Genomic DNA, 20,827 nt, shown 5'->3' on the forward strand with positions numbered 1-20,827 from the left:
CGAACAGTCAAAATTTAATGTTTAAATTTCAGTAGTTGAACAAAATTTATACCCACCTTCTAATCAACGGCAAATTCCTACCAATTGTTTTTTTCAACTTTCGAAATTATTGGCAAACGCCTCTTACTTGATATATTTCAAACTGCGACCTTTAAACTAAATGTAAATTCAATTAACACTTCATGTTCCTCATACTGTGAAAATAAACCCGTGCTTTGACTATAATGACTCGATCAAAAAAGATTTTTTTCTCTTACCATATCGTTACACAAATGGTCACATGTTTTGAACTCGAAACAATGAAGACCATAAAAAAAAAAATTAAAAGTATCAACACATCTAATATGCGAAATCAAACAAGTTTTAGCTTTGAACGGGGTAAAGGTCATATTCATAATACTTGTCTTAGGTATATAATTTACACGGAAAGAAACCGCGAAGGTTGAAAAAAAATTACAGATGAAACTACGTAGCCGCGAACGTGACTGGCGTGATAATTATATACATAATACGTCCTTTCAAAAAAAAAGTCTAATCCAGCCATCTTATTTTACATTTATGTACTTCCGTAGTGAATACTAACAAGCATAAGTATCTCTATACGAAATCCAAGAGATACTTAAAGTTTAATACATATATTATATATAGAGGCGAATGGAGTAAAAAATAAAAAACAAAGAGTGCAAACGAAAATGTAAGATTTCAACAGATTTAGATATTTAGGTATACATGTATACTTTGTGTATACATACATATATATATGTGTGTATACACATAACGTGTAAGCTATATATATTTTATATGACATCTCAACATGTTGGGCTTATCGTAGTAACGTATATATTATATATCGACAATTATGTTGTACATCGAGGTTTATAGAAAAGAAATTGGAAACTAAATAACCGCAAGAGCAGAACTGGGAAAAAAAATTAAAGATTATAAAAAAAAATTATATAAACGTAGAAATCGTACAAGTAGTGTAACATTGATATAATCATTTCTTTACTCTTTTACAATTACTACTTACTACTATATATATATTTTTTTGTTCTTCCTCTCATCTCACAATTATATGCGATGTGATAATACGATGGGCAAATATCAATTATACGCAACTTATCTTTATGGTATTACTATAAATTACTTGTAAACAAGTATATTTATATAATAATCTAAATAATTAACGTTAACAATAAATATAAATTTCTGTGTGTATATTATGAAATAGATCTTTGTTTAACTGGGACTGCTACTTTATCTAAGTGCGAAAATATTGCGGTTTATACTAAAAATTGAAATTTATGATCATCGAACGACTGTTACTATACTGCATGCCCAGGTGGAAATTTCGAAAGACAGTATAACAAAAAATTAAACGTTTTCCATTTCACTGGTTACGTATGTTAATATAATCACCTGATTCAGTGGTAATTTTTGTTTCCTCGTGGAATGATATTCAAGTATTAAAATTTTCACCTCTCTACACGAGTACGCAATACATTTATATTAAATATACGACCTGGGCTAAGTCTATTGATTGATTCGTAAACACGATTATCGGAATCTAGGCGCGACCAGAATATGAAGAGTTGGAAAAAGCACATTGAAAATCTCATTACGGTAAAAACGAATAACCAAATTATCTGAAACACTAAACGACATGGTCAATCGTTTGACAAGAATAACACGTTTTCGATAGTAACACATTGATGGTACGTCATATTATATTATACCTCTAATATATAGTCTGATAATAATCAAGAGTGAACCATAAGCTATACGAGTGAATTTCGTTAGCTGAATACTCAGTGTGAAAAAAATGATTTAGCATTAAAATGACAATCAAACCGTTGTTGCCATCTTTTTTTTTAATCTGACATAAAACTGGCTAATTTTCAGAAGCCAAAAACGATTGTACGGAAAGAATAAAGTCGCAATCGAGGTAGTACACTGGCGGCCATATTGATTTTGTATTCGTCCATCTAATAACGTGAATAATTTTTTTTTTTTTGCTTTATTTTATCACGACCGCAGTCAAATTTTCTGTATCAGACATACTTTCATTCTCAAAAATCGTTACGGTAATTGAAAAACTCACCGGACACTTATATATTCACTCTTAGTGGTATTATAATAATTACTGTGTATATATATATTATATTATATATATATATATACGAGAAGCAGTCCCTTTTGAAGCGAGCTTCTTTAGCCGTGTAGACTTCAAGCTTCACCTCGGAAGGTGAACACAGCATCGGCTAGGAAGAAGATACCCTCTATCACCGCTAAGGAACCCTTGGATAATCCAATGTCCCTGACATTTTGGTAATTGGAAGCGTGTTGGTAGTAATCGATGGTCACTGCACCGACGATTATGAACAGAACGCAGCCGACGACACTGAAGAAGAGGTCCTAAGGAAAATGTAAATAATATTATCACCTGCACGTGAATGAAATTTCTGAAAATCAATCCTCCATCATTTTTTTTCCTCTCTTTCTCCTTACATATTTTCGTGATTTTGATGTTTCAGCCAGTAATATTATTCTGAATAAAATACATTTGACTCGACTTTTCTGTACATTGAAAATATTAAAATGAAAAAATAAAAAAAAAAAAAAAACTCTAGGATACAGTTTCAGAAAATTTCCTCCAACTTTTCTCTAATAATCTTTGCAAGATTAATTCTAAAAGTAACAGTTGAAATGTCAACCTGTTTCAAGATTATCGCGGTGTTGTTTTTTCTTTTCGTCTTTTTCCCCTCTCTCTCTCTCTCTCTCTCTTCAATATATATATATAGATTGTTAACAAAAAGGTATAATTTTCTAATGACATTTCAAACAATTTCGTCTGCAGTAGTCTTACCTGCACATTAAAGACGCCTATATAATCGACTTGATTTGTTTTGAAATGTTTCAGAGTATATATATTTACTACTCAACGACCCAGATATTTTCAGTACAACGGACCAAGTCCGTTCTCCCTCCGTTCATTATAACAGCTTTCAAGTTTATTTTACCGCGCGAATGACGTGATACGTATACTTATCATTGCACAATCCAAATCAAATCGTGCGTGTGTAGAAAAAAAAAGAGAGAAAAAAATAAAAATAAAGATAATGAGGAAATAGAACAAAAATTTTTATTTATTCATTTTTCTGCAATTTCTTAAAAATAAAAAGAATAAAAAATAAATAAAATCATTCGCAAGGTATCTCATGAATTTTCTTTTTCGTTCTTTATTTCCAACTTTCTTATGTAGAATCCTGCTTAACGACGTAAGATAAAAATGTGTAAAAGCTATGTGTAATCAGAACGTCAGTTAATTATCGTTAAAGGCTCGTGCGATGGCTAAGAATAGCCGATGACTGTTGAGTCGCGAGTCGAGGGCTTCCCGCTGATCGGCGACACGCAATGCGTATTATCCGGGCATCCCCCGTCTCCCACACTCGATATCAGATCGCGTTATTGGCTCTAATATCGCCGGGGAAAGTGCAAAAGAGCCATTTACTCGCGACATTTCGTGACCAAAGACGCGAATTAGAGCCTCGCCCCCAAAGAATTATAATCCTGATAAAAGAGAGAGAAAAAGTGGAAAATCGAAAGATTCTAGGCTGTTTTTATTTAAAAAAAAATTTTTTTCTCATTTTTCATGACCCCTGAAATAGAGTTCGAAATGTAGTAGTTTGAGGTTACACTTCATTCTAGATCGTTGTTTATATTTTCAAGTAAAACACCCGCGAAACATCAAGTTGTTAAAGATTTTATCAATACATTTATATAACTGCTGCGGAAATGAACGACGTTGAACAGTTCAAACGTACAGGCAGCGTCAAGATTCAAAGCTATAATTCAAGATTTGTTTGAAATTTGTGGAACGATTTGTTGCTGAGTTATTTATCGTCGATTAAAGATCACATGAAAAAACATGTTCACGGCATTTCTTTTTTTTTTCTTTCACCCTCACACTCCGTTTGATTGGTTGTGACTCTTAAAAATACTACAATAAAAATAAAATAAACACGAATCAGACGATCAAGATGAAATCTTCGAGATAAAAATTGCGTGCCTTGACTTTTATCTACGACTCGTTTCCTGATCGTTAAATCAGGATTTTGAAATTTGTAGGTCACACGCTGCTGCGTGTTCGAACACTGTTATTTCACGTTAGGTGGCTCAAAGGTTATTCGGCTGTATAGATTTGCGTGAATTTAACAGACGAGCATCGATTTCATCGCGTGATTTTTTCGACCCACCCCGAAAGGGTGGGAATTTGGTGTGAAATAAAATGAATTATTCAACAAGTCCCAAAGTGACTATCCAAAAACGAGTAGTAATAAATATATATTATATTGATCCGATATTTTCTACAGTTTGCAAAGTAAAATTAAGCTGCAAGTAAATTTCGCTTGGGTGTTGAGACAAAGAACTTTGTTAAATGTGGTAAAAAGTAGAAAGATTATTATAACTTACTGGTGAAAAGCATTTCCATAAAATATAACAAATAACTGTTAACCGTAGGCTCGATAAATCTGATTTAAGTTTGAAAAAATCTTCGGAAAATACGATAATCGGTAATGCAGGTAACAAAAGACAAGATAATAGAAATTACCACACGACGATTGACCGGAGTCCCCATCATTGTTGCGGCAAAAAGTCCGACCAGTATAATCAAGAATCCACCAATGGTCCCCATGGTGAGCATTCCTGCATAAATCGAGGACGCCGCACCGGAGTGATATTGCAGTCCAAGGAGGACGCAGACTATGACCTGAAACCAGAAATGGGAAAAGATCGAATCTGAAAGCTCATGAAAATACCTAAAAAAAAACCATCGAAAAATGCAATTGTCGGCAGTGAAATCTGGACATCAGATATAGACGTGTGATGAGTAGGTGGATGGATGCGGATAGATGCCATGCCGACACTATTATTACCATTCTTAAGTGTCCACCAGCTCCCGGCCACTTCCATACCATGTCCTTGGGTTGAGAAATGCTGCTGCGCAGATGCGACTCACAGGATTCAACGATGTGTGTACTAGTGTATACACGATCGCATACCACACGGTCATGCGTATGCATAATAATATAACAGCGTAAAAGTGAAGTAACAACAACAAAACTATTTATAGTAAAACGTACGGTGGATCAATGATAGCAATTATGGTGCATTCCGTCTGGGATAATTGCACTTGGAATGAGAAACGAGGAATATATGGCTAACCATTGTGATCGCTGATCGATACATTAAATTGATCATTTATCTGTCGGTTGTTCATATTCGCGATACAGTTGTTGGAAGATCGAGGATATTTTGTTGTAAACTTTTCTTTCTTTCTTTCTTTTGAAGCGAGCTTTTGTTACACCGATAATCTAGTGTTCCTAATTGAATTTTCGGAATCGGTGACGGAATGTTTACCAGGTTTAAACTTCGTTAATTTTTAATCAACTAAGTGTTTCAGCTATCAGGCATAAGTCCAAATTCCAAGAAGTAACACCATCGTGCATGATTCCCATTAGTTGCACTGATTTTGTGTCGAGTTAAGCTCTCTTTCTTCTCTTTGTTTCTCTGGAAGATAAACAAGCCTCGATAGTTGATTGTTAATTTTACTTTCATAGTAATATCTTCCATCCACGATGATGAGGAGTACCGGAAATGAAAGATAAAACTACGGACACGACGTCATATCGCTATGATGCGTATGAAAGCCCCAAGACCACCTGCGGAAGTATATGGTTGCCGATATTGTGGTTGTGAACTGTGAACTGTACGTGACACAATAACTGCGTGTTACGTCATTTCTGTTCCAGACGGTTACTCGCGTGGCCAAACACGTCCAAGCCTAGGGAGTGAAATTAACACATGCTGACACATGGATGAAGGTACAGTATTAAACGTACCTATACATTCTCAGATGTTTAACAGTGAGATTAATGAGGACTGCTACGTAGTCTCGACAGTTAGAGATAACTCTCGTGACAAATGCTAACCTCATCCACACACAATGGACACGTTTCAAGTTTACATAGATATGTATTTCTTTCACAGCTCTATATTTGTAACGAGCCACGCCCTGGTTTTCTTCATCGCTTCCATGAAAATAAAGCAGAAGAGTTTTCGCAGGGATTTAAGGCGCTAATTTTGAATCGATAGCCGCAAAGATAAGTCTATTAGATTCTGTATCGACATATTGGAAAGTGATAATCATAGACAGAAAAACAAGGGACAAAGATTGTTTGGAAATGAAGTATGATTTTTATGAGTTGAATGTTCATGAAGTTTAATAAAGTCAGTTATAGATAGATTGAATAGATGAAAAACTACACGATGCCTTTCAAGGCTGATGAAGATGGCAAGAAAAAAAAAAAAAGAAATTAAGTAACGCTTTAGGATCCTGTTGAATTAAATTACCGGAATACTTGATCTGGTAAAATGGATTATAAAAGAAACGTTTGGACAGTTTAATAGGCGAAAAACGTTACTCACCAACTCGAAGAGCCTGATGATCGAGAGTTTTGTAAGGCTGGCCATTTTTGTTCACCTAAAACAGACATAAAGAAAAAATAAATTGGATAAATTTTCAGTTGCGTTAAAAATCTCAATTCTGATAAAACATTTTGTCATAATTGTTTATAATTGTTTATACATGGATCGGAGATTTCCGGCTTCAGCGTTAAACAGCAAATAATGAAGAAGTGTGTGCCTGATACAAAATTATGAATAGTCAAAAAATCTTCTGCGATCGTATCGAATCACCTTGATACTATATTTACACATCCAACGATAATGCGTTTACAGTATATATTTTTATACCGCATAACCGAAAAGAAGAATTTCGTAAGAAGAGAATTAATTGTTGCCCCTTGCGCTGTGAGTATCTCTGAATAACTCTTCTCACGGTTTCCTCATACCGGAAGACATCCTCGTTCTGCGACCTCAACCGAGCCAACCGACCGGTCCCTTCGACTCTCAGAGCTCACGGCAAGTACGAAGAAAAAAAATATAGGGAGAGAGAGAGAGAGAGAGAGAGAAAGGGCCGTTTACTACATTACTATGACTTGCCAAGACCACAAGACGCATAAGGTATCTGGCGTCGTAGACTTGAGCAACGCCTTTCATTCGAGACTGTTGTTTTTTTTTTCTCTTCTTCTCTTTTTCCTTTTTTCTGCTTTAACCACCCAGCTCGAGGAAGTTTGATTCGAAGAGAAGAGGATGGTGAAAAGAGAGTGGAAGGTTGGAACCGCTAACCGCACCTTTCAGTCTTGCTACGAACCCAACGAGCAGTACTACGATTGAAGCGTAGTATTTCAGCTTTATAGTTCCGACACCCTGGAGAGGAAACGTGCAAGCCGTTGACCTCCTTAGCCGATCGTTCGGTTATAATTGAGTTACATGGATCACAGATGATGGAGAAAAAAGAGACTGAAGAGAATTGCAATTGGATGTGGAATAAGGACTACAAGACGTTCTCAGGTTGTGGTATATACGACAGGTTTAAAGTCAAATCAACTTCTTCTTCTTCTTCTTCTTCTTCTTCGTCTTGATCATAAATAGAATTCAATTTCGATGAGTAAAATTATCGAGACATCGTAAGAGCGACATTCTGACTCTGAACGTTAACGAAAGCCAGCAATTCTCACCTTAGCATAACAATGAGTCTGCATGTTTAGAGAGTGTTAGGTGGGAGACCGGTTGGCTGTTCCTCGAATGAAAAAGGTAATAGACTCGGTTTCCCACATCGGGTGGTGTAACTAACGATTGCAGAAAGTCTGACCTAGTTAGGTCAAAGTGAGTTATTTTCACGAATAGTTGAAAAATCTACAAGCAAGCTTGTAGGGTCTGGACCGAAATTGGACCGAACGAACGGTTTAAGGTAAACAAACGCGGCATGCAATGGTGAAAATACATCAGCCGACCCGATTTCTTCATCCAGATGAAATGATATGAACCCCGTTTGTTTTCAGTACATGCCAACATACTTGATTCCTATTCAACCCATGCGTGCATACCTGCATGGAATTCATGCAGAGGTATACAAACCGTTCGCATTCCCAAAGATAGTCACGACCTCTCAATGTGAGCCATGGTTGCCCCCTTAAGAGGCCTCGATGAAGTGTAGGTAGGTTCTATGAGATCGGCAAGTACTACGATATAATCATGCATGGACGTGATCGAAGCATCGATTGCCGATTGCTCAATCCAAACGAATGATCGGTATGCCACCGTTCATATACCTAACATCTAATTATGCACGAGGTGTAGGAAAGTAAGCTAATCAAACTTCTCAGCCTTTGAATTGGATTGAATTCCTCAACGAAAAAACCGATCAACATTGCAGTAATGATGAAGTCAATATTACTTGTTGTGTGGGTAAAATTAACCGGTCAATGAAAAACCACATGAGAAAAGTGCTCCAGGCTTTTCATTGGAGTAAGAACCATGATGACACACATCATCGTCATCAACAGGGTGACAATAATTGAATGTCAACAAGTGTTATCTGTATTCAGTAAGTTAAAATTTGACGTAAAACGATTGTTAACTAACTTATTACGAAATGAAACTCACACACTTTGTGTTGCTCAAACGGTGTCCTGTTAACTGTGTAAACTGGATCGGATTGCAAAGGGCTGACTTTATTTTAATGATACTGGCGATGAACAACACTGAAGAGTCCTTCAGATGTGACTCTTCAACGACTGAAACACAACTGAAACTTGGCGAAGATTTACCGAGCAGCGTAGCTTCTCTCACTCCCTCGATCCGTAATCCCCACTCGTTCCTTAACGGAACGCGATGTGGTCACGCATGGTGATGCTACGGTGCGTTGATATAGGTATATGGCTAATGCGCGTAGGTCACACCCAACGCTACTATAGAACCCCATCGAAGAAGGATATTATGGATCCAATTTGTTGCTGGCTATGGTTTGGTTTGGGTACGTTAAATCCCGGCAATTCTCTCCGGAAGCTTCGAGTCCAATCGGTTTTGACCGAGTTTTAACGACTCGGATTTACTTCTGTGAAATGATTTGGGTATAAAAACACGCAGTCTGGACCAGTTGTTGTTTTCTTCTCATGCTTGATAAAGGCAGTGGTCTTTGCTTGATAAGATACGAACTCGACTCGTAAACAGAAATTAATGATGCATACTCAGACACGAAGTGATTATTTGTCTGAATAAAACAATTCCGATTACTCTGTTGATTTGTTTGAGCAATTTTATTTTTATTCTTCTCTTTCTTGGCGCAAACCAAGATGAGTTTGATCAGTGGTCAGCACCTGTTGTCTATACCGTTGATGAGGAAATCTCAGGAGAGGCGCTACAACTTTGAGACGTAAGTGAGGTCGACTGTCTAAGCGATTTTGTTACGATGACGCAGTTGGTAGAGTCTACACCTCTATGTCATGTTGAACAACATACACGCCCGACACGAATGACATCACTATCGCATCAGGTTGTGCTTTGCTTGGTACGGTGACGTAACTACCGCCTTAGCATCAAATTGTTAAAATATCTTGATAGGCGGAGCCGCATCATCAAGGATTGCGCGATTAGTTCACCGCGCGAAAATACCAAGGCGTGATTATTCTCATTGTCAGTGAACGGAAATTATTGTAACGTAATATATAGCGATGTTGACTCACAATCAGGGATGAGAAGTACATCGACTATATCGGTGTTGATCCAAAGATCATTCCGCAGATTGCGCTAATGTACGACATGATTCAGAAGCAAGATTTTACTCCAGTTCCGGTAGAAACTCTGAAGTTACTTTACACGATGTTATAATATAGTAAACGGACTAGTCGAATGGAGTCGGCTGTAATTTAGGGTCTAAAGTTTAGACCAGTGATCTCACATTTCAGTAAATTGAGTTCAAGGCTGACCGAAGAACAGATTCTTTAAGAACGAACATTAAGTGCAGGTATAACGCAACGTCGTTTGTGGCTTTCGCGTAATATAAGAATTTGGAGCACGTCGAGGCGTTGGATTTCCGCGATTCAAAGCTCTCTTGGTGAAATCATTTTGAAACGAAAATGACTGAGACTTTTTATGCAGAAAATGATGAATTCATCGTTCCAACAGTAAAAGTCCAAGGTGATAAAAAAGTTATCATCTCAGGCCGTTGTTTTTGTCTTCCGTAAGGATAAACGGTTTTTTTTTTTTCGAGAAACAGTAAGAAACAATTAATCAAACGACCGCAAGTGATCAAGTTTTTCGGTTCTGGTTGTATTTCAAAATTGAAAAAAAACATGGAACAAACGGCAAATGATAACGTCGAGTGAATTTATATAATACTTGTGCGATGAAACGAATTTCCTTTTCTCGTTTACCGAGGGAATCTCAACGCCCTTTTCACATCACATGAACGACTTGAAACTCATGACCTGGAACACTGCCCTTGTATTCCTGTTTCACCCGTCGTACAAGCTCGACACAACAGCAGTAGAGCTGAACAGGTTCATCCTCGATGTTCTGAGTGTGAGAAAAGAGGAAATTTCAGCTTGATTGTCGCTTAAATAGCGAGCAATTAGACGCCGTTTAATTATATCAATCCTTGAGCCGACTTACAACCACACAATGTAGAATGGACGGCGCTTCAACATTGTCGCAATTGAGGTTTCCTCCTTTAAAAATAAGGCAATGAAAATTATACATTCAGAGTCCGCGCTATGCGCGTACATTGCTGAGAATCCTCTTTGCATCACGTAGACTAGCTAATTTATTTTATGGCAATTCCTTCGCGCCTTTGGAATATAAATAATTCGCGGGCTGATATTTATTTATTATAAGTATAATGTATTACCGATATATGGACTTGAGAATTATTAAATAAACTAGCAACAGGTAATCGGAAAGGATAATGCATCCTGCAAAGAAAAAAATTATACAGAAGCTGCGGTTTCACGGTAACGAATCAACTAAATTCCAGTACCGATTACTTCACCGAGCAGTTATCAATGATCACTCAAGGTTTCAAGTGACTCTGATACTCCTAATCAAAATTAGTCACAGTAAAGTCATTTCAATCACTTCATTACTTTCCCTTCGTTACTTCGGTATCATCAACAGTAGTCAGACTAAACCGATAAAAAAAAACTTCATTTAAAAAGTGGATCTGATAGTGTCGATTGCCACTTTGACCAGAGATCGATTTTCTAGAAGAATCGACTTTTTGTTTTGTCAGTAGAAATAGAAGTGGATAGTTGATAAAAAAAACCAGAGAATACACATCATAAATGGCTTACAGAAATATCGGCTCTTCGATTGCCGGCCAAGTTTATCGCCTTGGTTGTAAAATTCTTTCTTAAGAATTGCCGTTGGCTGTGAAACTTTTGTTATCGACCGTCGGTAAGCTGCATTTGTTTTTTACGACGAGCCGAGTTGCCGGTTGAATTAGGATACGAGCGGTCACTGCTGTACCGGCAATTGGCTCGGTAAAGAAGAAACCTTGATGCAGATGTTCTTCAGTGATCTAAAGAACCTCATGTCGCACAATCAGAACGCGACTCGATTTGATTAGAGCGGAAAAATGATCAGGACGAAAAGGCAGTGATATTTAAACCGGAGAACAGCTTTGGTTCTACTATTCTCTGAATCGACTAAAGTTTGACTAAAAAATCTCACTTAAAAATGACTGTAATTACGAAATAAAACGAGACTCTCAATCACTCGAGAGATCTGATCCCGTCTCCAAACTAATAAACCTTCGAATAATACGAATGGAAAAGCGGCCGTCCATTCTAACATCGAGGTGTATAAAGTAGCGAACGACGTTAGCGTCAGAAAATCAATCGGGAAAGGAAAACTGACAATTTCCTTGGTGCCCGTGGATTCTTGGAGGATTTTATCCAGGTCAACGAAAGGGTCTATATCGTCGACATTAGTCTTCGAATTGCCTCGAAGCTTCTCAAGCAGCTTTGACGTCCTTCTAACCTTCTTGTTCCCAGCCTCTGTGGATCGATTCCGCCCACTAGAAGTTCCCGGAAAAGCAATTCCAGCTGCGCTATCCGGTTGGTGCTTCACTTCCGTTCGATCTGAAGGCACTCCGTCGTTCCTCGATGCGGTAATAGATTCTTCAGCACTCTCACTGGCTTGCATCTCTTTCTTCTTCTTCTGCTTCTTCTCCTGAAACAATACAAGTTGTGAAACCATCACCATTGGGTTATAAAATTGCACAACGAATCGGATCTGAATCATGAACTAGCAGAACACATCCACCTACCCACCACCAGCAGTCGTAGAGGAGCCAAGCATGGACGATGTAGACTGAAGACCCAACCAAGGATAATGCGCAGACTGATAAGTCATGGATGAAAACCGGACTTTCGGCGATCTCGTGGTCGGTCATATGGTGAACATCGATAGAGATTTCAGCATGCCTCATGATCAATATTGCGCCAGTGAGCATGCAGATCCATCCAACGATGGAAATGGTGACTGGCTGTTTGAGTCAGAGAAAAGTGTTCGTTTGTATTCCATTTTTTCTTTCTTTGCTTTTTTTTTTTTGGACAAATTTTCACCAAAATATTTCACGGTTTTACTGAATTTGACAAATTCTGAGGATGTTTCCGGATTACAGACATTATGTATAGGTATATGACATGCTGGGGATTAACGGATAGGCTCGATAGTCTAACGGCCAGTTCCGGTTTTCCTAATCTTTCACAAGGGACTCGTGCAGCGTGTTTTCCGAAGGAAGGAAAAACGAAAAGAAAAATTTCCAGGTACGCGCACAGCGTCTCTTGGAAACACAGATTACATGCTTTTTCGACTATCGTTAGACCACTAATTGGGATACCCAATGCATGAACGAATTTCTTTGAACGGTTGCAGATGGTTACTAAATATGCGAAAACTATAGATATTTGTAATTAATAAGAGTTTTGTTTCTTCGGTCTCTGGACATCGCTCAGAATCAGTCATTCGTGCGGTAATTTTGTTATATTATATAAATATGGTTTAAACAAGCTTACGATTATGGGTTTTGGGGTTGGTATGAAATTTAACAATCTGCTAATGGCGAGTAACAGACTGGCCAAGAAACAGATCGGGTATATTACGATGATGGATACATCGGACAGATTTGATATTCCGATAAGCCAAATTCCGATCATGTGATAGACAAATACCAGCCCAGCAGCGATCTGGAAATCCAAATGGATAGAAGTTTATTTCACGAAAAAAAAGTTTCTTTCGCAACATCCGAGGTAAGATTTTAATGCGTTGAAAAAAGAGTAATTTTTTACGTTCAGCAATTAAGATCACACAATTTTCTTACCCAAGTAATGTGACCTTGATTTTTATCTGCCCGGTTTGATTTTTTTTTTTTTTTTTTTTTTTTTGTTATAAAATTCTTTACGTTTATCAATGTTTTAATTTTTTTTGCAATTAAAGTTCACATAAAAATTACACAATATTTACTTCATTTCGCTTAAAATCTCATTTTTCGATTACCACTTGCAAGTTGCTGATAGTTTGTATCAACTAAATTTTTTGTAAAAACATAAACAAGGCAAAGAATTTTATACTCCAACAAATGCACGTCCGTTTAAAATAAATATTTCAAAACTGCAGCGTAGAGCAAATGCTTTATGCGTTACAGATTCCTTGCGTCGCAGTCATAACACTCGTTACTGTTTCACTATCCTAGATTTATACCGGAAATTCAACACTAGCAGTCATACTGCTGGAAATCATTCATCTGCGGTGCAGTGGTTGGATGCGTTTCCATTGCGTTGATGTATGTATCGTATTGTCACATACGCTGCACTTTCGAGATATTATGCATGCCGACACGACACATGAGACGATCTGTTGCAGCTGTAATGCAAGCGACCCAGTTTCTCGATAAGTTAGTACAACTACTCCTCAAGATTACGTATGATATGAAAATAAAATGCATTCTTTCACTGTAAATTGGACTAATTTTCTCCTCGGCCTGTTGAAGAATTTTTTTTTTCAAAAATTTACTCTAAATTTTAGTATATATTTTAATAAAAAAAAAAATAAAAAAAATCAACACAAACATCTTTTTTACGGTATGGACATTGAAAAGTCCACATTTTGCGGCAGTTTTCGTTCCGTAAAGTGACGTTTTATAAGGCAGCGAACAAAGTTGCGGAATAAAGTCTTTATTCCGCAGTTTTGACGCGCAGTTCGAAGTGCGCATCCCAAACTGCCGAATAAAGTAGCTTCGTCGAACAGATCGCGACATAACCTCACTCTTCGTTTTGCTTTTCAAAAATTTTCCACAGATTTTTGGAACACTGCGAATAAACATAGGAAGTCAATTGTCAACAAAGGGGTACACGTGTTGTGTAATAGGAAACCGACTTCTTCTTCTTCTCCTCTTTAATCGTGTTTACGATTCTCTTTATCTTAAAGGTTTTATTTTTATGCGCTACATTTTAATCAACCCCGTTGTCTCTGTGTTACTAGAAGGTGTCTCGGATTACGAGAAGAAAAGAAAAAGGAAACCTGACCTAATTTTTGAATGAAGCGCAGCCTGTAATCTCTTTGTTTTGTAATTCTTTATACCTTTAAAGTTATCTTTGATGAATTTATAAGGCGAGATTCTTTCGCCGTTTCTCACACTCTCTGTAGAATTTAAGACAGTGTAAACAAACGCGGGTATAATGAATAAAAGATGAGAAAGTATCAAAAGCGAACGTTTCCTGTTTCGGACTCTTGATTTTCCTTTTCCTAAATCCCATATATCGATCAACTACGGCCGGTGGAGTGATTTTTTTATTAGAAATCTACTCACACATTGAAGGAACCGAAACGATGCGTGAACGATGTCGCTGTGATCCTGTTTTTCGTTTTCCGATTCACGATCGTTACGTGACTTTCGTCGATCTTTGTCGGAGGTCCTCAAACCTTCCAAGTCCTTGTTAAAAGAATTATCCTCCTTCATTTAAGGTTACGTATCGTGATCCAGAGAGTCGCCACGATCATCGATGAAGATCAAACCCATCATAACCAAAGAGGATCCTGCGGTTGTGGCCATATTGTAGATCGTTGATCAATTTTTTTTTTCACCTCTTCTCTGTTACTCGATATCTTCAGAATTCCTTTCTTGTGTCGCTACGTTTGTGCTCGACAAATACTAAAAGTAAAGAAAACAAATTCCATATTCAGGTAGAAAAAAAGACCGGAAACGGATCTCAGGTAGCTGGGTAGCAAAATAGTCATTCCATACTTCATGAATCTCGTCGGTACATATTTCCGCAACGCATTCCAATATCCTTGCACAGAATCCTTAAAAATATTTTTCAAGCAGAATTCACTTGACTCTGATATTCAAAACCCATACTTCCATAGTACACCACGACTTCTATAGAATGACATTTTTTTTCTCTTTCCACCACGTCCAGTTCTCAAGATATCAACTAATTGTTTATCCACGATGGAACGTCCAGTGAGTTACGATAGACAAATTGCTGTTACAATTATTGCAAGACACCGAGTTACGTATACATTGTTTTTTTTTTTGAGTCTCGTGTGACAAAATGTTAGTTTTTGATGTTTTAAGAGCCCACTCCAAAAGACAGCTCAAAAAAAAAAATTTTAAGAGGTCGCTCCAAATTTTTCAAATGTCAAAAATCGTCCTAAAATTAAATTAAAAAAATTATATTTTCAGTATGTTGTTTGATTTTTAATTCATGTCGTGGTGTATTGTTATCGATTCTTTCTTACTAAATTAGAGAAAAAAAATGTATGAAATTTTAATATGAATATTAAAAGGTCGTTCGAAAAGATCTAAAGAAATGCACCAAAAAATTGAAAAAAAATTATGAGCGACCTTTCAAACTTCAAATTTTGAACTGAAACTTTCGGAAACTTATTTTTTTTGTCTATATAATTATACCGTAACGAGTAAAAAAAATTTAAAAAAAAAAATCGATTTTTGACGATTTCTGACGTTTTAAAAAATGTGGAGCGACCTCTTAAAATTTTTTTTTCGAACTGTCCTTTGGAGTGGGCTCTTTAAACATCAAAAACTAACATTTTGTCACACGAGACTCAAAATAAAAAAAATAGTCGGTTTTTTTGCGCCACCCTAGTATACATATATACACAGATATTATGCATATGTTACATAAGTAACAAGTTATTCGAGCAATGATTTACAGAAGCACACACGAGTATTATGTGTAACGGTAATAACTCTGCAACTTCTGAACAGAATTAACAGTATAAACGACTGCTCTATAAGACAGTCCAGCCTTTCTCTGCATGGGACTCTGGTTAACCTCGATGCTGTCCAGTTGTGCATGTGCATTACAGGTTGCACAGCAAGGACAAAAAATAATGAACAAAAAAAAATAAGAAACACATAAAATCAATGAAAACAACTGAGGCGCAGCACCTATTAAAGTACTGCAGAAATAGTTGCAGTTGAGGTAAAAAAATTTCATTCGGTTCAGGCATAAAGAAATAAAGAAAAAGATGAGAGTGAGGGAGAAAAAACGGGAGCGTTTCTCGAAATTTTATATGGTAATTCTATGGGGGTAGAAGATTGAATCACTCGTGATTCCATCGCATTCTTGACTGAATACCAGCTCTATACACACTTTGACGCCCGGGCTATCATGCGTATAAGATCCAATTCATACGTGTGTAGAGGTATACAGTCCAGAGATGATGCAGCGTTGAAGAACGAAGCGAATGAATCTCACCTCGAAGAATTCCGGCAAAGGATTTTACAGACTAGGTGAGTGACGTCATTTATATGTCGTTGACTCTCTTTCGGTCTATGCAGCATAAGGGAATGCGCCAGATCATAATCTCGATCGCAGGTAGGAGATAGAGTCGAGACTGATCACGCACAGTGGCTGGTTTTATATCCAGATACTGGATTGTCCACGAGATGATGTACGAAGTTAGTGACTTTATATCGTTTTCGAATCATAGATCGATCAGTATTCAACGTTAAATCTGAGTCAGATACCATCCAAAGTCAGTTTCAGTTTGGTAGAGACTGAGTATTGACGAGAATGCTTCCAATTCAAAGTCCGAATGCAGTCGATTGATTTCACGAGAAGCGATCGAGTAACGAGATTTCGATTACATCATGGTCAGTTGATGCCTTTTTTGGACACGTTATAAATCCAAATTAGCTCGTTCGAAGTAGGAACGTAAAGTGAGTGACTTCAGGTTTCTCGTGAAGCGAGGGAAGGTGTAATTGGCATCAGTTACGTGAAGTTCAAGTTGAAATCCTGTGGCTGAACTAAATCATGAATTTGAATAAACCTATGACAAGTTTGTAATTTGAAGTTTTTCACATCTCAAGAGATTTTCCTAATATACTAATACAGGAGGGTTCACAACGTCATCAAGTCATCCGAAGTTTGTTCACTATTCACACTCAATCCGTATACCATACCAATAAGCTCTCTTTCTCTTTAGATCTTTTAGCGTGAATTATGCTTCTCATGATCTCGATATTATTGGCTGGATAGTGCTTGCAGTGTATTTCCGATCATTATAACACGCTGCGGCACAACGTCGTCACTCCATTTCGCAAGTGAATATATATAATCCGCAGAGAAGAATTGCGAAAGCAACTATATTGGTAGATTATACGGCAAAGACTGGCCTGCAACCCATCCTTCATTCCTTCCGCGATTAGACAAACGCGGCACTGTCTCAACGCCCCAAGAACTGCTCCTCTTCACTGCCTTGTTCTGCCTGGTTAACTACCCGTAACTTCCTGTTTCCTGCCTCGTTCACCTTCTATGCTATCCGCTGATCGCCGACCGAAGCTTCTAGCTTATTCAGCATTCCGGGTGTTGATCATTTGCGAAAATTGATTCACAAGGCATAGAAGTGCGCGGCCACAAGGTCTGCAGGTGGTCCAAGACTCGGTCCATCCTCAATAATCATTACTGACGTAAAATTCTTGAAGAGATCACAAGGTCTGGTGGTCCAAAGCTCTGTCCATGGTCAATAATCATCACTGATTTTTTCGTTCGTCAAAAGGGACTAACCACGAGCTTCAGGTTACAATGGATTCGAAGGACAGCTAATGGCTCTTGTACGTTTTCGTACTTTTGGGTTAGACTATCGTCTGAACGTTGAACAATTTCTGTCTAGCTGGTGTAACAATTGTATTTATATCTCGCAGAAATTTGTTAGACAAAATTCACGCAAAGTATAGATTAGTGCCAACCACAAAACATTACTGAGGATCCATCGATACGTTTCAATGCTGAGCTCATTTTCGAGACTTTTCTCACCGAGTATAGAACTGACCGGTAAATTGAAGGATCGAAAAACTTTTTCACCGAATTATTAAAGCTCGTGATTCATGGGGCAATGGAAGCGAGGGAGAGGAATCGAGGGTCGTCTGCTTTTTGGGCACGATTGAGACATTCTGGAGGGTTCCGAGCCACAAGCTTGGGTAACATCCTGCAGCACTTTCTGAACTCTCGTTTCCTCTGCCCCTCGGGGTCTGAAACTATCCGGCAAACTGATAACAACACGTAGTGCTACTCACGGTTATCAGGGTACTCAGATCTCTGGAGATTGTGTAGGGATCTTTGTATAGAAACACTTTACTGCTTGGGTATACTCAATTAGTTCCAAGATGGAAGTGCAATATTTGCAAATATGTGTAACAAGGCAGTTGAAGAAAATTTTTTTTTTTCATTATTTTAGTTCGTAAGCCCTGAAATGTAACTGTTTGATAGAGAAAAGATCATCCCGAAGGATGAGCTCTTGGCTCAAGTCTAAAAGGTTGCTTATTTGCTTGATATTTCTCAGATTCATTTAACATACTGGGAAAATATCACTTTTCGTTAAAAGTTGAAATACTTTTTAAGCATAGATCCTTGATATGAAGCTGATTCTTCAAGATTTCTAAACCTCTAAGATACTTGTCAAGATCAAAACTACCAATTTTTAGCAAAAACGAGAAAATCGTTACTGTTCTAACGAAGAATCAGTTTTGAAGAAAAATATTAAATACTTTACGAGTATTTCAACTTTTAACGAAAAGTGAAATTTTCCAACAATAACTGAATGGGAAACGAAAATCAAATAAGCGAGTTTCTGAACTTGAGCTAGAGAGCTCATATTTCGTGAGGATATTTTTTTACATCGAACGCTAACATTTCAGAATATAAGAGTGAAAGAATTTTTGGTTTTTCTCTTCAACCATCCTGACGTATAAAAACGTAGCGATCAGAGCGTAAATAAAATTGATAAAAAATAGCTATTCATGTGGCATGCCCGTAAACCGCCTGTTTTTTTTTTTGGCAAGGATGAAGATTTCAGGACGAGCTGAAGGCGAGCTGGAAGCGAGCCGGAAGCGAGTACTGAAATTATCCGAGGCAAAAAACGGTTTACGGGCATGCCACATACAATATTTTTTACGGTATGGGCATTGAAAAGCAAAACGAAGAGTGAGGTTATGTCGCGATCTGTTCGACGAAGCTACTTTATTCGGCAGTTTGGGATGCGCACTTCGAACTGCGCGTCAAAACTGCGGAATAAAGACTTTATTCCGCAACTTTGTTCGCTGCCGTATAAAGCGTCACTTTACGAAACGAAAACTGCCACAAAAAGTGGACTTTTCAATGCCCATACCGTAAAAAAAATTTCTTTCTCCCTTATACGCAGTTTTTTCAATTTTCACCGAGTGACGCGGCCATGGACGGATAAAACGCGACGGATCCACCACGAATGCTTTATGGACGTAGGTGTATACCTATATCTGCGGTAATCGAGTTATTTTCGCAATTTCGCAACGTCAAACAAACGAGCCTGCGAGCCCAGCGTTCATCCACGTTAGCGCATATATACGTCGGATATCTTCTGAAAACAAACAGGGTATGATGGGTTGGCATATAACGGCGGGGCCTCCGCTGCACCGATTACGTATACCAGCATATATAGGAGATTCCGTGCCAACTCTCGATCATTCGTTATTAATTCACCTATTAATCACGATCACTTAACGTTTTCGTTATTCGAAGAGAAACCACGTATATAAACTAATGATTCACACGATATTGTTTAGACAATTTTTGCAAACAGTTTAACATTGATCAGACGAAAGATTAAAAACACGATATCGCCACTTTGAGAATGGCTTCAAGTCCGTTTTTTTTTTTTTATTAAATTTTCAACTCACCTAATCCAAGACGAAGAGTGATAACGTCGACAAACGATTCGATGTATAAAATTGAAAGAACGTCCGAAGGAATATGCCAAAAAATGATCGTCGATGAAACGGAAGGCATAAAAAATTGCGGATTCGTTACGGAATACCCGGTGCGAATTCCTGCGTTGGAAATTTTTTTTTTCCTACTCAAATAACCTCCACCGGTGTAAAACTGTCTCAGTTTTACGTATATTGAAACAGAAACGCGCACACGTTGATCACGGAATATTTACCGGCCGTTGAAGCAATCGGAAAACAAACTTTATGATCCGAGTATTACTATATATGTATAGGCACTATACGTATATTTCCTAGGGGAAACATATAAAAGCCTATACAGTCGGTACGCAGTAATATAATTCGCTGACGAATCGTTTTCTCTTTTTCTTCTAAACGTTCGTAATTTCGACAGAGATAAAAATGGAAGGAAAACCGAATCTTTGGATATTAAAACTACGCAAAAATTATAAAAAACTTATTTTAACCTGTAGTTTTGGAAATATTTTAATCTAATTAATGGTTAAAAGTTCGCGAAAATGTCAGTCAGCCATAGTTAAAAATTATTGACGTATCAGACTTACGAAAATGTGGCAACGTCGGATAAAAAAACGTTTTTTTCCATTTTACAGTTTTTGTTTATTTTTTTTC

At 37.5% G+C, this 20,827-nt stretch overlaps 2 protein-coding genes across 2 annotated transcripts; both read right to left on the bottom strand.

The window, feature by feature from the left end:
- Positions 1 to 1,054: 1,054 nt before the first annotated feature.
- On the bottom strand, positions 1,055 to 8,705 carry LOC124414242. Its single transcript, XM_046895227.1, has 4 exons — positions 8,574 to 8,705; positions 6,490 to 6,544; positions 4,613 to 4,771; positions 1,055 to 2,415 (listed from the first exon to the last, which is right to left on the bottom strand). Exons 2-4 carry the CDS (start codon positions 6,532 to 6,534, stop codon positions 2,227 to 2,229), a joined length of 393 nt encoding a protein of 130 aa, XP_046751183.1. The 5' UTR covers positions 6,535 to 6,544; positions 8,574 to 8,705; the 3' UTR covers positions 1,055 to 2,226.
- Positions 8,706 to 8,825: 120 nt separating this feature from the next.
- Positions 8,826 to 14,926, bottom strand: LOC124414217. Its single transcript, XM_046895194.1, has 6 exons — positions 14,777 to 14,926; positions 12,984 to 13,154; positions 12,233 to 12,451; positions 11,821 to 12,135; positions 10,341 to 10,482; positions 8,826 to 9,022 (listed from the first exon to the last, which is right to left on the bottom strand). Exons 1-5 carry the CDS (start codon positions 14,924 to 14,926, stop codon positions 10,363 to 10,365), a joined length of 975 nt encoding a protein of 324 aa, XP_046751150.1. The 3' UTR covers positions 8,826 to 9,022; positions 10,341 to 10,362.
- Positions 14,927 to 20,827: the final 5,901 nt, after the last annotated feature.

This window comes from Diprion similis, chromosome 13, assembly GCF_021155765.1.
Source record: "Diprion similis isolate iyDipSimi1 chromosome 13, iyDipSimi1.1, whole genome shotgun sequence".
Classification (NCBI taxonomy): Eukaryota; Metazoa; Arthropoda; class Insecta; order Hymenoptera; family Diprionidae; genus Diprion; species Diprion similis.

Coding starts and splice junctions, on each gene's coding strand:
- LOC124414242 (XM_046895227.1), bottom strand. CDS start 6,534: ATGGCCAGCCTTACAAAACTCTCGATCATCAGGCTCTTCGAGTTG. Junction 4,772..6,489: donor TCATCAGGCTCTTCGAGTTG/GTGAGTAACGTT, acceptor TTCTGGTTTCAG/GTCATAGTCTGCGTCCTCCT. Junction 2,416..4,612: donor CTCCGGTCAATCGTCGTGTG/GTAATTTCTATT, acceptor CATTTTCCTTAG/GACCTCTTCTTCAGTGTCGT.
- LOC124414217 (XM_046895194.1), bottom strand. CDS start 14,926: ATGAAGGAGGATAATTCTTTTAACAAGGACTTGGAAGGTTTGAGGACC. Junction 13,155..14,776: donor CGTTTCGGTTCCTTCAATGT/GTGAGTAGATTT, acceptor TTGGATTTCCAG/ATCGCTGCTGGGCTGGTATT. Junction 12,452..12,983: donor CAACCCCAAAACCCATAATC/GTAAGCTTGTTT, acceptor TGACTCAAACAG/CCAGTCACCATTTCCATCGT.